Source organism: Vitis vinifera, chromosome 18 (assembly GCF_030704535.1).
Source record: "Vitis vinifera cultivar Pinot Noir 40024 chromosome 18, ASM3070453v1".
NCBI classification, from domain to species: domain Eukaryota; kingdom Viridiplantae; phylum Streptophyta; class Magnoliopsida; order Vitales; family Vitaceae; genus Vitis; species Vitis vinifera.
In genome coordinates, this window is record NC_081822.1 from 10969228 (window position 1) to 10983522 (window position 14295).

At 34.5% G+C, this 14295-nt stretch overlaps 1 protein-coding gene across 8 annotated transcripts; it reads right to left on the reverse strand.

The window, feature by feature from the left end:
* Positions 1 to 3551: 3551 nt before the first annotated feature.
* LOC100255872 (putative bifunctional dihydrofolate reductase-thymidylate synthase) lies at positions 3552 to 12314 on the reverse strand. Of its 8 annotated transcripts, none has more exons than XM_059734350.1 (14): positions 11608 to 12314; positions 11050 to 11134; positions 8724 to 9236; positions 8247 to 8646; positions 8074 to 8118; positions 7781 to 7846; positions 7017 to 7078; positions 6861 to 6935; positions 6622 to 6787; positions 6406 to 6529; positions 6136 to 6242; positions 5285 to 5474; positions 4962 to 5114; positions 3552 to 3767 (listed from the first exon to the last, which is right to left on the reverse strand). In XM_059734350.1, the coding sequence occupies exons 2-12, from the start codon at positions 11091 to 11093 to the stop codon at positions 5364 to 5366; spliced, it is 1713 nt and encodes a 570-aa protein (XP_059590333.1). In that variant the 5' UTR covers positions 11094 to 11134; positions 11608 to 12314; the 3' UTR covers positions 3552 to 3767; positions 4962 to 5114; positions 5285 to 5363. The 8 variants fall into 8 exon arrangements, with proteins under 8 accessions (XP_059590333.1, XP_059590337.1, XP_059590334.1 ...); XM_059734354.1 differs by having other exon boundaries at positions 8724 to 9173; positions 12016 to 12303; XM_059734351.1 differs by having other exon boundaries at positions 7017 to 7069; positions 12016 to 12303.
* Between the last annotated feature and the right edge of the window lie 1981 nt (positions 12315 to 14295).

Sequence of the window (14295 nt, forward strand, 5' to 3'; positions counted from 1 at the left end):
TGCCTTTTTGAAATTATTTTCTCCGGAAACTATTTTTTCAAAGGGTTTGGCAACATAAATATTGAGACATTGATAAATTTCCACAACATGCCGAACTATACATTTAGCAGGAAAAACACTTCCTCAGAATAAGATGGTAGTTCATACCTGAAGAGAAGCAAGTCATTAAGTAGTTGTTCTTCATTCATAAACACACCTTGTTGCTATCATCTGGTCAGTCAATGAAGGAAAATGTTTTGGTCGTAAGCTTAGAGTTTATACATGATCATCCATAAGCAGCCTCACCCAAAACAATTCAATTTGATTTGTATATACTTTTTTGATGGGTGTATACTTTAAGGCTCCTAAGGATTTTGGCAGGCACCTAGCAAGAAATATAAAGCAGTTTCATTATGGGCCGCTCTGAGATTCATTATCCTTAGTTGGTATATAGTGGATAGTTTCTTGATGAAGCATACAATGGATATGTGTATATCTAGGGTAAAAATATGCAGATTTTTTGGCAATTGATTGTTCTTCAGTCATAGATTTCATAACACAAAAAAAATCATGGGTGGTAGGACCATGTATGAAGTAAATTTCCAGAGTCAGCTACTCCATCTTTATTGTAGAATCCTCTACCAACAAGAATTGAGAAAAATGTCAAGAGTTCTGGATACGAACATTGGTATTGGCACGCTTACTCTGATATTAAGTCTCTTTGAATGTTGGAGATTCACTAAAAGCAGAGATGGGGATTTAAGGCTTCTGTTAAACTTGGATGAATACAAATTTTTTTCATCTTTTTCAGATAAATACAGAGCTCAATGTATACACTAAGTAAGAAATTTTGATGACCAAAATCATGATAATGAAGTAAAAGTACAGGTAAAAATCATATGTAGGGTATTGATACCTCATTGACCTTTCATTGCCTCTTTTCCTCGTTTAAAATGTCTTGTTGGGACTTGGGAGTCAAATGTGATGATAATCTTTGCAATCCATATATGTCATTTCACAGCAACCTTAACCTAGCATTTTCATAATAAATGATGATAAAGAAATTATCGAAACATCATTATATGTATTGCATGGATGTGATTGCACAGGCAAAATGCTAAAATATATGAAATACATGACAACTCATGCATTGTATCCAAAAGCTTAGAAAATGTAGTTTTCGACCAGTGGGGCAGGTTTGGCTCCTGTTTCTCCCAACCGGAAAATCAAATCAAAATGAGCAGCGTGTCACTATGTTGACAAAACAAAAATTTGTGCCCTAAGTCCCAACAAGCAATTCAATAGCTAATTGGACATATGAAATATTAATAACGATATGAAATAATGGAGAAAAGTACCCATATCGTTGACGAATCAATGCGATATGAACATGAGAGCCCATTTGAACTTTTTGAAGGAAAGAGACTTGGAAGGGATGGCACAAGTTGGATAAGGGACAATGTAAACACTTCTCTTTTCATTCTCTGAAATAACCCTAGTAGTTTACTATGGGAAAATTCTGCACACCACATGAAAATTGATTGATTTCATTATGCTCTAGCTTTTTCTTTGCCAAATTGTAGTAACCCTATTTACAATTACAACCTAAGAAGTTATGTGAATTTAGCATAAGAAATTACCTTTGCCTCTGCTTCCAGAAATTCTTATCAGCAGCTTTTACTTGCAAGAGCTTGGGATCAGCAGTCAGGTTCCCGAGTTTATAGAAGGCATTAAGAATCTATAGGGGAAAAAAAGATTAGCAGTTGATCAATGCTAAATAGTTTAAATTTGGAGAATTATCTATTCATAGTCAACAGATTCACATTTGAAATCTCCCAGGTTACTAAAATTGTGGGTAAAAGGTAAAATTATTGGATTAAATTTCTTGACCTTCATTTCAGTAAGCTTTGACCAACGTTGTTTTCATGCAATTTCAAAGATGATAGGGTCTAAAAATAGAAAAAAAGGAGGGCAGAAAAAGTATAATTGTTCACCTTTTATAGCTGAGCAGCTTTACAACAGGTAGTTTATGTTGCTCCATTTCTTGTTGGCAGTGGTCACAATGCCACTGGTCCAAACTTGTCTTAATTCTTCTTTCTCTTGACAATACACCTGAAATGAGGTAGTGGACCTTTCTCCATTTGATGCCTTGGTTTTATGCTTGAGGTCCATGTGGTTCTCTGTTTCCAGTGGACTAGCCTTTTCAAGCCTCCCAGAGGCAAAGCAGCTATAAATATCAAAGATACTAACCTCATCTCCTCAAAAGCAGAGGTTGTGATTTGCAAAGAAGAAACACTACAGTGAAGTCTATCATCAATATTGGAGCTAGAGAAGGCAAAAAGTGACTGAATTCTGAATTCTCTGAATGCTCATCCACTTTAACCCACCAAAACATCCATTTCTGCTTTGTGTTCCCCACCCCTTTGCCTCAGTTCTAATTTCAGCTTTATGTAGGAGAGGTATAGAACAAGGTCAAACCAGTTTCTCCAGTTCCTTAATTAATTTTGAACACAGATTTCTTCCTTATTTGGTTGTAAACATACAGCAGCTTTATATGTATTGTCCAGGTTTCTCTGTTTCATGGTTACAACCTAGGGCATTGGTTTCTATGCTTTGTGGGGTCACTTATGCAAACCTCCATTTGGGTTTTGATCAAAGAAATGAAATCAAGCATAGAGAATCCCACTGCTTAATGATAGGTTGTGAATCTAGGTATGAGAAGGTAACTACAATAATATATATGTATATACCATCATCAAAACTGTATAAAAAGATGATAAATAAGCCATGAAAATGGTGATAGAAATCACATTTTTGGGAAATATAATCTACATTTGCTGATAAGAAAGGTCAGTGACAATTTTTCTGTTTCCTTCTGGTATTGAATTTGGGGCTGTATGCCTGCTTCCAATGTTCATTTTTTCATTTTGCCTTTGTCCCATTTATCTCCTTTGATTAAACCATTGTGTTCCTGTGGGGCTATTGTTTTAGTAAGAGATACCACTATATTGTTTTACCATTCTCAAATAATGCGTTTGTTCATCTTCCATTTCTTTCTGACAGGATGCTAAGAAGCCGTCACTTTGGATCTCTCACGTCTTTTATGGTTTCCTATTTCCTAGTTTCCAGTATGCCTACCTTTCAGAAATAAGATTTAATTTCTTGGTGATAATGGATTGTCCTAGAGCTCGAAACTTATGAAGGTTACAAGGACTATGACCTAAAGGCACTCCTTTGAATGATGTACCTCTTGGAATGAAACAAAAAGATGTAGAAGGCATCATTAGTCATGTGATAGAATGAGTCTTTTCCAATGGAAAAGAGGGCAACTTCCCCATGATATGCTCTGTAATCCATATAATGAAATTGGCTCAAAATCATAACTTCTATAAGATCAATTGCAGTATCCCATGAAATCCATAGATCCTATATTCCTATTATAAAGCATGTTAAGGTGCAGTCCACCAATGTTTCTTCCATCAACTTTCAAGCAACTGGGAATATTGATGAGCTACAAGAATCTGTTATCATGAAAATAATTGCAAATAGGCAAAGGTAAACTTGCAAACAAATTGGAGCATCCTTCAAAACTTGCATGATTTATAATCTAATAACCACCATCTGAATAGGTCCAAGAGTACCATACAACCTACACACAAGGAGATCCTAAAGCATCTTATAACCATTTACTGCATCATAGAAATGACGCTCACGTACAGAAGCTACAGTTCTCATCATAAAAAAAAAAAGAAACAGCATACCAACCAAAATCCTCATGCCACCAGCACCTGAAATCATTATCAAAATTGAAAGGGAAAGTCATAGAAATATATATATACATATATATCTTTAAGTTTGAACTCTAGAACATAGCAGGATACTCATCATCCCATTTGTTAAAAAGGTCAATCTAAGATTTCAATAATCAAATTCCAAGTTCAAATTAGTGTTAGATACGATGGGAATAATTTCATTTTCTTAAGAGTAATGTGACATCTCAAAAAACTTAGTAATGCGACATCTCAAAGAACTTTGGACTAATAATATACATTTCAGTTTGAATCATCATTATTTTTTTTTTCAAATCAATGCATATATTTTCTCAAATAAAAAAATCAAAAAATAAGAAAAAAAAAAAGATAAGAAAACAAATAAAAATGAATCAAGGGAATTTTTTGTTTAAGGTGATATTCTTTTAAGTTGGGCCACTAGCTTATGGTCTTCATTGTTCTCTCTATTTGGAGTGGGTTCTCCTTCGGTAGGTGAGAGAAGCATTGCTTGCATGGCATGGTAATTTTGTTGGGAAGGATAACGGCCTCATTTTGAGTTTGGCTCCATTACATTTATTTAAGACCATTTGGAAAGAGAGTAAAAGGATTATTTTTGGAGTGGAGCAATAAATTTTTATTGTAAAAGATTTATTATTGAAGGCTTTGTTTTAAGAGGGCAGACAGAAATTACTAACCTTGATATTCTTGAATTTGCTAATAGTATGGGGTAGGATAGCTTAATGTGTTCAGTTTTGTGTTTTTTGGCCTTTGCTTGCCTTGTATACTCCTTGAGTAATTGGATTCCACCACCTTTGCTAGGCATTGTCAATGCATTATTCTCCTTGTTTGTCCATCAAAAAAGAAAAAAGAAAATTCTGAAAACCTCCTCAACCACTCCCAAATCCCTTATCACTTGCATCCAACATGAATCAGGTCAGCATGCACTTTGAAAATATAGTTTCGAGTTTCCAATGCACACTTATTTTATCATGCAATCCTAGACAAACAGTATTTTGTACCACTATGTGCATGCAGGTGTGCAGTTCATAGAGGGAATGTCACTGCACAATTAAGTGTGCCTATCTGCCAAAAATGAAAAATAAAGAAAGCAGAGAACCTCAATAAATACGTGTGTGTGTGTGTGTGTGTGCGTGTGTGTGTGTGTGTGTGTGTGAGAGAGAGAGAGAGAGAGAGGTAAAAGAAGAAGAGAACCTCAATGAACATTTCCCTATCAAGAAGCATGCAACATAGGAGAGATGCTTGTCATCCACATTCAATGGGCTTCACAACTCAGTATTTCCAAAAAGAGATACAACTTCTGATAACATAATAATAATGACGGTGACAATTCTCCAATGTCACACCCTGCACAGATGAAAGGTAAGGATGCCAAGGCCTTGAGATACTTTACGGTCTATTGTTATAATTTAGAAGTAAAATGGAAAGTACCAACGAGATTAAATAAGATAAATGAGGGACCACAAGGACAAAATATAAAATAAGAAAAAATCATAAGCTGGATATTTAAAATTTACCTGAAAAGCTGACAGTAGCCATACTTAAGGGGAGGGAAGAAACTTTGAATTCTTTTCGCTACCATTTAAAAGCTCGCTCCTACACTGACATTTTCATTTCAATCTTCTGGTGAGGATTATAACCTATAAGCTCAAAATCAGCTGCCACAAATGATTCAATATCCTTCTTCTGTGGATTGATCTTCAAAATCTGCAGGAACAGGCAAAGACAACATAGAAGTTCAGAAAGGGTAGTAGCTAGGAGAAAGTACTTAAAAAATGGTATATAAGAAAAAGGCAGAGCTACCTTGGATACCCCATATACTGCCACAAATACTGTATATTCTTTCATATTTCTGTCAGTACCATTTCATGTATTTGTTCATATCCTAACCTCGTATATTTTATAGGATAGCCTCAATCACCTCTTCCCTTCCCTCCAACCTCACCCCACCCCAAAAGGAAAATAATAATAAATACATGCATAACAATGTCATCAAGTTTTTTGTATAACATTATCATATAGCTTATCTAAATAATGATCAGGGAAAATGTATCCTTCATACGTTGGGTCCTTTTCCAAAAACAATTAAAATTAAATTTGAAACCAGCCTGGATTTCACAGAATCAAGGAAAAAATGTGATTTCCAAGGTGTGTAAAATTTTTTCCTAGATACGAGGATAAAATAAGGATTCAAATAGATACATAGATAGATAGAATAAACATACATACATAGATACATACATACACACACAAACACACATACGTACATGTACACACGCACATTTACCGAAAACAGAGTGCCAAAGACCTTTAACATAACAAAATTTATCCAATTCAACTTGGTTCCTGTTTTACTTGTTATACTCACAGGGAAAGGTTTAGGAAGTTTCTGAAGCTGCTCCTCCAGAGGCCTAATATGAGTTTTATAAATATGAGCATCACCAATTATGAGGATGAAATCACCAGGGAGAATACCTGTACAGGCAAATTAATGTAGAGGGATTTTTAAAAGGGTGTAGATGATTGATAACTCATGATGCCAATGCCAGGACAGAAATGAAATAGAACTATGGAGAAATTATAACTAGATCCTCTTATTTCAAAGGTTTACATTCTCATAGTAGAAATAAATACATACCACAAACATGAGCAATCATGCATGTCAATAAAGCATAAGAAGCAATGTTAAATGGCACACCAAGACCCATATCAGCAGAGCGCTGATACATTTGACAGGATAGCTCCCCATTGGCTACATAAAACTGCAATGTAGAAATACGCAAATAAGAAACATTGCATTTTACTACCGTAAAATGAGGAAAAAAATGATAAAGAGAATTAGCATGTTCCAAACTTGTGCAAACATGTGGCAAGGCGGAAGTGCCATCAATTTAAGATCAGATGGATTCCAAGAAGAGAGTATAATACGCCTGTCATCAGGTTTATTCTTGATCTTATCAATAACATCAAGCAACTGATCAAATCCTTTACCCATGTAGTCAGCATGCATGTTGGTATACCTGTTAAACAGAACTCTAAGGAGGATGATTGAATGATGGAACAAAAATTATACTAAATGTACAGCAAACTAACCTGGCACCAAAGTGTCTCCACTGGAACCCATATATGGGTCCCAAGTCCCCCTCTTCCCTATCTGTCAAACCAATACTGCAACATATAGATATATAAGTTACCCTGCAGGACAAAGCAGTTCTAAAATAGAACAGATTCCAATAGCCAAGTAGTTGCCTGTCAAGGTACTCTCTGGATGCATTGCCATCCCATATATGAATGTCTTTCTTCTGCAGCACCTATTGCAATAACATCAATCTATAATCCATTTCCTCAAGTATAATTAGTTTTTTTTTTTAATATTAAGGACTTGTAAATAAATTTCTCTGAGACAATAATGATTCACATTGCCACTGTACCAATCTTCTAAATTGACTTATAATGTTTATTTCAATGAACAATAATCAAATCAAAAGTGACAAACAAAGCCCAAGCTCATTAAGCAAAAAACCTAGCATATAAACATTAATTGTCTATGATGTTGATGCATAATTTAAAATATCTGAATTAAATAAATGTAATTGTCATTTTATTTGATTATTAAAAAAATGCCAAATTAGATAACACAAATGACGATATCCGATCTTTGACATCCATATTTCCCCACAAAAGGGACATCAATTGGAAGTCTGCCATATGTTTCATAAGGAGCAAATGTTGTCTAATGGGAGTACTTGAACATAAGATGCTTCCAAATTGTTATAGGATAAAGCTCCATGTCTAAATGTTTGCACAAGTTCTTCAAACTGACTCAAATCCCTCAAAAACTCAATTATATACAATCAATCAGTATAACAATTTATATCGAAAAATTGAACAACATGCAAAAATTATACAAAAACAAAGTGTTGGCTCCTTCTGTTTGACTTGTGTGTGTAATTGCATAAAGAACAGTAAAAGAAACACATGGATTCTGAGACAATTAATGAAGATGTCATAACCTTTGCATTTGTTGAACCACTAATAAACCACAAAAGCTCTTCAACAACACCTCTCCAAAATACTCTCTGCAAATATTTAAACAGATAATTAATGACAACCTAGAAAGCATAGATGAAAAGAAAAAAATGTATAATATATAGATGAAGATCATTTAGTGACCTAGAGATATAGGGTATCAGGATGGAAACAGATATCATGTCCTTAGCCAAGCTGATAAAATCCAAAAAAGTGCTCACTGTAAAACAATAATGTAACTAGTTGCTATTGCAAAGCTATAGAAGAGAACTAATACCTTGGTGGTAAGAAGCGGAAAAGACAAACGCAGATTGAAACGCATCTGCAGGTGTACAAGAATTAAGAAATCTAATCAGATATCTTATTGAACACAATAGCATGAATCAAAAGAAACATATGTGAGAAATAAAAGAGCAAAAGGCACGTAAATAACTTAAAGTCTGGAATTACCTGACAACCAAATTTTGATACAGTGCCAGTCCCTGTCTTGTCAGCTTTATGAGCGCCACTTGAGATAATTTCTTTTAGTTGTCTTAGATACATAAACTCATCATGTCTCTCAAAAATCATCTTCGGCAAGAAGGTAAAACCCTGTATCTTGAGCTTATTTGGAACAGAACCACCATTAAAATTCACCCCACTGCTCAAAGCAAAAGATTCCAAGGCAGAACTCCTCACACGAACATAAGTCACAAAAGAATATAGAATGTTGTTTTCCAACAATGGTACTGATGAATACCATGGATGAAAAACAGAAGTGTCAATAGTGGGAATGAAAGTGTCACATTCAATGCTTGTCTCAATTTTAGTGATGTGGATGGCATCACAACCAGGAGCATTCAGTGCTTCCCTGTATATAAGATCACCAATATCATTATAATTAACAAAACAGTTTCCACTTCATTCAAAGAGCAATAAATTACTCACCTTAATATCTGACCACCCCCTATAACAAACACCTTGTCTATTGACAAACAATAAGGAGATTCTGCCAGTAATTTCAAAGCTGACGGCATGCTTCCACATATGACAACATTCTCTACAGTTGCATTATCAAAACTCCCAGACCGAGTGAGCACCACATTAAGGCGACCAGGTAAAGGTCGATAGTTGAGGGGGATACTTTCCCATGTTTTCCTGCCCATTACTACTGCATTCTTTTTCCCAGGATCTGATGTAGTCATTGTAAGCTCCTTGAAAAATTTGAGGTCAGAGGGCAAATTCCATGGTAATTTCCCATCCTTCCCAATGCCCATCTTATGTGTTGCAGCCACCACAACTTGGTAAGTCCTTTGGGGAACAGGATGCACTCTTGCATCACCGTTAGGATAGCTCATGGCAGAGTCACCAGACAAAACTGAATAGCTTGTTTGCACCCTGCGCTTAGCAATCACATTGAGAACTGTAAACAATCGTGACAAAGCCGATGCAGAACCAGGCCTGAAAGAGCTAATTCTTCAGGAATTTAGTGGAAACTGAGAGTGATGAGCATACAAATTGCAATATTGATAATCAAAATATATAGAAAATGGCAATTGAAAGCATTTCAACATATGCTAAAGCCTGAAATGTATGGTTAACTAAAACCAGAAAGGTGGTATGGAAAATAACAGTCCATTATTAAGGCCTTGGGAGGAGAGAGAAAACAAATCTTTTTGGAAGGAACTGGAGGCTATGGGAAGATCCTTGTTGAGGGAGCTTTCTCTGGTTGATATCCCTTGATAGGGGGCTCTTTCACATGGTCCAAAGGACTGAAAAGGCAATCAATGTCAACAATTGACCATTTCCTTATCATGGGTGATTGGGAGGATCACTTCACAAATACAATGCGAATCTTGTTGCCAAGGCCAATGTCTGATCATTCTCCTATGTGGCTAGGGTGAAGGAATTCAGAGATATGGCGAAGGGGTGGTGGGAAGGTTATTGGTTCAATGGATCTTGCTTCGATTTGGCTTTAAAGTTGAAAGTGTTGTAGGAGGATCTTAAAGATTCGAATAAAGGGATCTTAGGGAATATAGCAGCTTGCAAGGCTCATACGCTGGATCATATCAACTACTGGGATGGCAAGAAGAGGGAAGGATCACTTTCCTTGGAAGATAGGGAATCTAGAAGGTTGGCATTAGAAGAGTTTAATTATTGGCCATATTAGAGAAAACCTCTTGGAGGCAAAAATCAAGGGAGGTGTAGTGAAAGGAAGGGAACAAAAAGACAGTTTTTTCACAAAATGGTTAATGCTCGCCATAGAAAAAATCTCATAGGGAGAACTAGGATAAATGGAGAGTGGGTGACGAAGGAGGTTGAGATTTCAAGTTGTGAATTATTTTCAGCTTCTATTGTCGGATTCAGTGGGGAAGTGGAGACTGAATATAGATGACTTGTCTTTCAAAATGATGAGCAACCCAACTCTAGTTGGTTGGAAGAGGTGTTCATTGAGAAGGAGATTCATGATGTTCATATAGGGCTAAATAGGGACAAAGCCCCTAAACCAAACGTTGAAAACTCGAAATGCTTGGAGAAGGATCCTAACCATGTACCAACTTAAAAGAAGAGGATGGTTTTTGGCGGGTTATTGCTATATGTGCAAAAATGCAAAAGAATCAATAGACCATCTCCTCATCCATTGTAGGAAAGCTTAAGGGATTCTCTTTATTTGGCCTTTCATGGGTACTTCTTTATTCGTTGAAAGACTTGTTAATGGGTTAGAGTGGGAGTTTTATGTGCAAGAAAAGAAGAAGGGTTTCAAGAATAGCTCATCGTTTCCTTTTTTAAACAATTTGGAAGTAGTGTAACAGAAAAACCTTCGAAAGGGTGCAACACACAAACTCCCTTATATCTAATCTATACATGTGGTCTCGTGGGTCTCTTCAAGATGATGTTCAAGGTGGTCCCCATCCTTAATAATGGTTATGTTCTAAGTATTAGACCGGGATTGTGGTTGTTGATTATTTCTTTTTGCTTTCATATACGTATACTTCTTGTGTACCCTGTCCCTTTTTTTTATTGGTGATTTTAATATATATGTATTATTTGGCTATCAAAAAATAAGAACAGTCCATTATTAAGGTTTCTCCCAGTGGGAGGCAAAAAAATTAGGAGAGATGATAAAAGAAAATGCCAAACCAAGATTTGGCCCACTACAGTTTATCTGTCACTCCAAATGCAAAACAGACTGTTGTCATACATGGGTTGCATAAAAAAATGTCACTAGAAAGTCATTATATTCAGGACATGACACAAAGAATGCAATTGTAACCTTGCAAAAAGTTGTGATCCTTGAGCACAATATAGCATCGACATCTTGATGTTTTTGGAAAGCTAACCACATTTATTCATCTATCCTGCAAAGGAGAAGGAAAATTAAAAATGAAAAATGAAAAATAAATAAATAAAGATAAGCTATTTATTTTAAGTGTTAACAACTAACAGTGCTTCCTTTTAAGTGATGGAGAAGTTCATCGACATAACTCTATACAGCTAAAGATTTTCAAGTTTTTACAAGCAATATATGGTACATTAAGAAATTAACACAACATCCACCTAATTTAAATACACTGCAACTTGCTTAGGGAGCATAATGACGGCAAAAACGCTTTTTTATAGCTGGCACATTACGACCTCAGGTTTATAAAAAAATCAAAAGTGGTTTTCTCTTGGAGAAGGCACTGTAAAATTAACACAAAATCAGTCTAGGCAATAGCTGCAAAGCATGATGAAAAACTAGTAATGAATTAATACATCAGTAAACCATCCATCAAGTTTTCTTAATATAAAATTTTTACACTTTGCCAGTATACTTCTAATAAAACCTCACCTATTGGGAGAGCCAAAGTTGGGGTATCGTAATCAGACAAAGAATCACATATCGTTAATAGCAGGAGTATAAAGCAGAACCAATATGTGTGGCTGTGAAATGAAATTTGACGAAACAATTTTCAAAAGAATAAAAAATAATAATAATAAAGAAGGTCAAGACGTTTATAGAAAAATAAATGAGATTAACAAGGCGAACTAAACCAAAAGAAGACGAAATACAACCAGAAATTAAATGCTCTTGAGAGAGTGGATTGAATCTTCAGTGAACGAAGATAGATCAAAAGGAAAAAAAAATAAAAAATAAAATAGAAGATGGAACGATTTCAATGAGGAATTCCATGAACTTAAAAGAACATGAATAGATTAAATAGAACTGAAAGAGATAGCGAAAGTACGAACAACTTACAGAGAAAGGAAAATGGCATAAACTGATTATGCCTTGCAATCGGATTGTTAGGGTTGTGTGGCGAACCCAAACTGAAAGTTCGAGTTACTAAAGAAAGAATTCTAGCACCTTACGGTGAAACCCCCTCTCCCCCTCTTGTTTCTTTCCGCGGGAACGAAATTGATTTGTTTCAAAAACCGAAGGCATGTTTTCAGAAAATACATCTACGAGCAAGGTCTTGGAAAAATGAAAATTGGGTTTGTTTGAAAACTGCTCAAAAACTGTTTTTTGTTTTTCTTCTTAAAAATAGAAAACAATATGTTTTTCAATTCTCAAAAATAGAAATACAATATTTTTAAACTGCATCTTTTAATTATTTTCATTTTTTAAATATTATTTTAAAAAATAATTATACAAATATATAGAATAATTAAAAATAAAATAATAAATATAAAAATTATTTTTAAAATATATATAAAAACATTAAAAACAAATTAAAAACATTTTAGATTTTCAAACAAACTTTTATTTTATAAAACATTTTTAAAAACTATTTTTCAAAATTATTTTAAAAATAATTACCAAATATGTCCAATATATATATATTTTTTTAAATACATCTAATGAGATCAATCCAATGGCTTCATAAAATTAAAAAATTGTGAATTTTTGTTATCGTATAAATACTGACATATCAACTAAGTAATTAAAATTTATTATCAAAATAAATTAATAAGTGATTAAGTATAATTTTTTATTAACCTAGAAAGCAACATATTCATACAGAAATTTAAAATTTGATGCAAAGTAACTGTTAATCTATTTTGAAAATGGGCTGTCATTGGTGCACCTCCATTTGGATATGATAAAAATATATATATGGAAAATGTTTTGTATCTCATATATTTTAGCAATGTGGTAAAATTGATGAGGAAATTAATAATTTCCTACTAAATATATAATTTTATGAAGAATAATTTATAATTGGTGATTGAAAGTAATACAAAGTGGTTGATATTTATTAAAAATAAAAATAAAAATATTTGATATTCAATCACCCCATATTATATAGTAAATGATAGGATTAATAGTATAATTATTTGAAAAGTATTCATTAAGTAGAAAAGTTATTTGCCCGTTAACATTTCCTTTGGTGTGCTTTCCTCGATCCTTAGAAATAACTAATGAGCATAACTTATTCTAAATTTAAAAAAAACCTATGTCTAATACTTTTGGAAAAAATAATATTTTAAAAATATACAAAAAGGTTTAACTTGTGGCATTTGAATTCACCATATATATTATGTCATAACTGTTGAGGCCTCGCGTCCCTAGTGATCCACGTAGTTGCCAAATGGATGGACGCACGATCTCAACCTATATAGATTCTTGATTCAATCGTACCTGCAAAAGGCGTTCGGACGGAGTGTCCGGATGCACCCTCCGATGGTTTTGTCAGCCATAATAAGAGAGATAAGTCAGTTGGTCTTTTACTAGGTGCAGCAAGCTTACCTTCCTCTTTGTGTGAAGGTTCATATATATATTATCAGAAGTTTTGTTTCTCTCTTTAATGGTAAAGAGATATTTTGGATTATCATGATGTCACTAGGTGGTGGCAGGGCCATCATCACCCTACGAACAACTGACAGAGATCGTAGGAGGCGCCGTGGTTGTCAGAGATAATGGGAAGTGACTTGTTGTCACTTCATTCCTGTCATATCACTCTACAGGTGGCGGAATATGGGTCATGACAGGCTGTTATGATGACGTGTAAGACTTGCCTACTTTAGTCAATGATCCGGACAAACATATCCGGATAGTATATGTCGGTCATCCGGGTGCGTTGTAGCAATCATCCGGATGTTATGTTTGTGAGTGTCTGTGTGCCTCTCCTTGAGGGAGTCCGGATAGGAGAAGAGCGCCACGTGTACTAATGGGGAAATTCGGATGAGATTAATCTGGATGAGAATGTGTGATATGTGTCATCAGGAGATGTTTGCCACGTGTCATCAGGAGATGTGTGCCACGTGTGGGGAGGGGTCCCTACAATAACTTCTCACTCAAACCCGCCCAACGCAAAAACAAACCAAGTCTTACCTTGGATGACCACTGGGCTGACTAGATAATATGCCCAATGTAAATATATAGTAAAACTATAAAAAAATATTTTAATAAATAAATTAATTATAATTATTTTATTTTAAAATTCCATTTAATTAATCACTAAAAATATAAAACATATTATTATAATTTTCTTAATCATTTTTTATATCATTTATATACTAATTAAATAAAAAATGT

Coding starts and splice junctions, on each gene's coding strand:
- LOC100255872 (XM_059734350.1), bottom strand. CDS start 11,093: ATGTCGATGCTATATTGTGCTCAAGGATCACAACTTTTTGCAAG. Junction 7,847..8,073: donor TTCCGCTTCTTACCACCAAG/GTATTAGTTCTC, acceptor AAATATTTGCAG/AGAGTATTTTGGAGAGGTGT. Junction 7,079..7,780: donor GTGGTTCAACAAATGCAAAG/GTTATGACATCT, acceptor TTATTGCAATAG/GTGCTGCAGAAGAAAGACAT.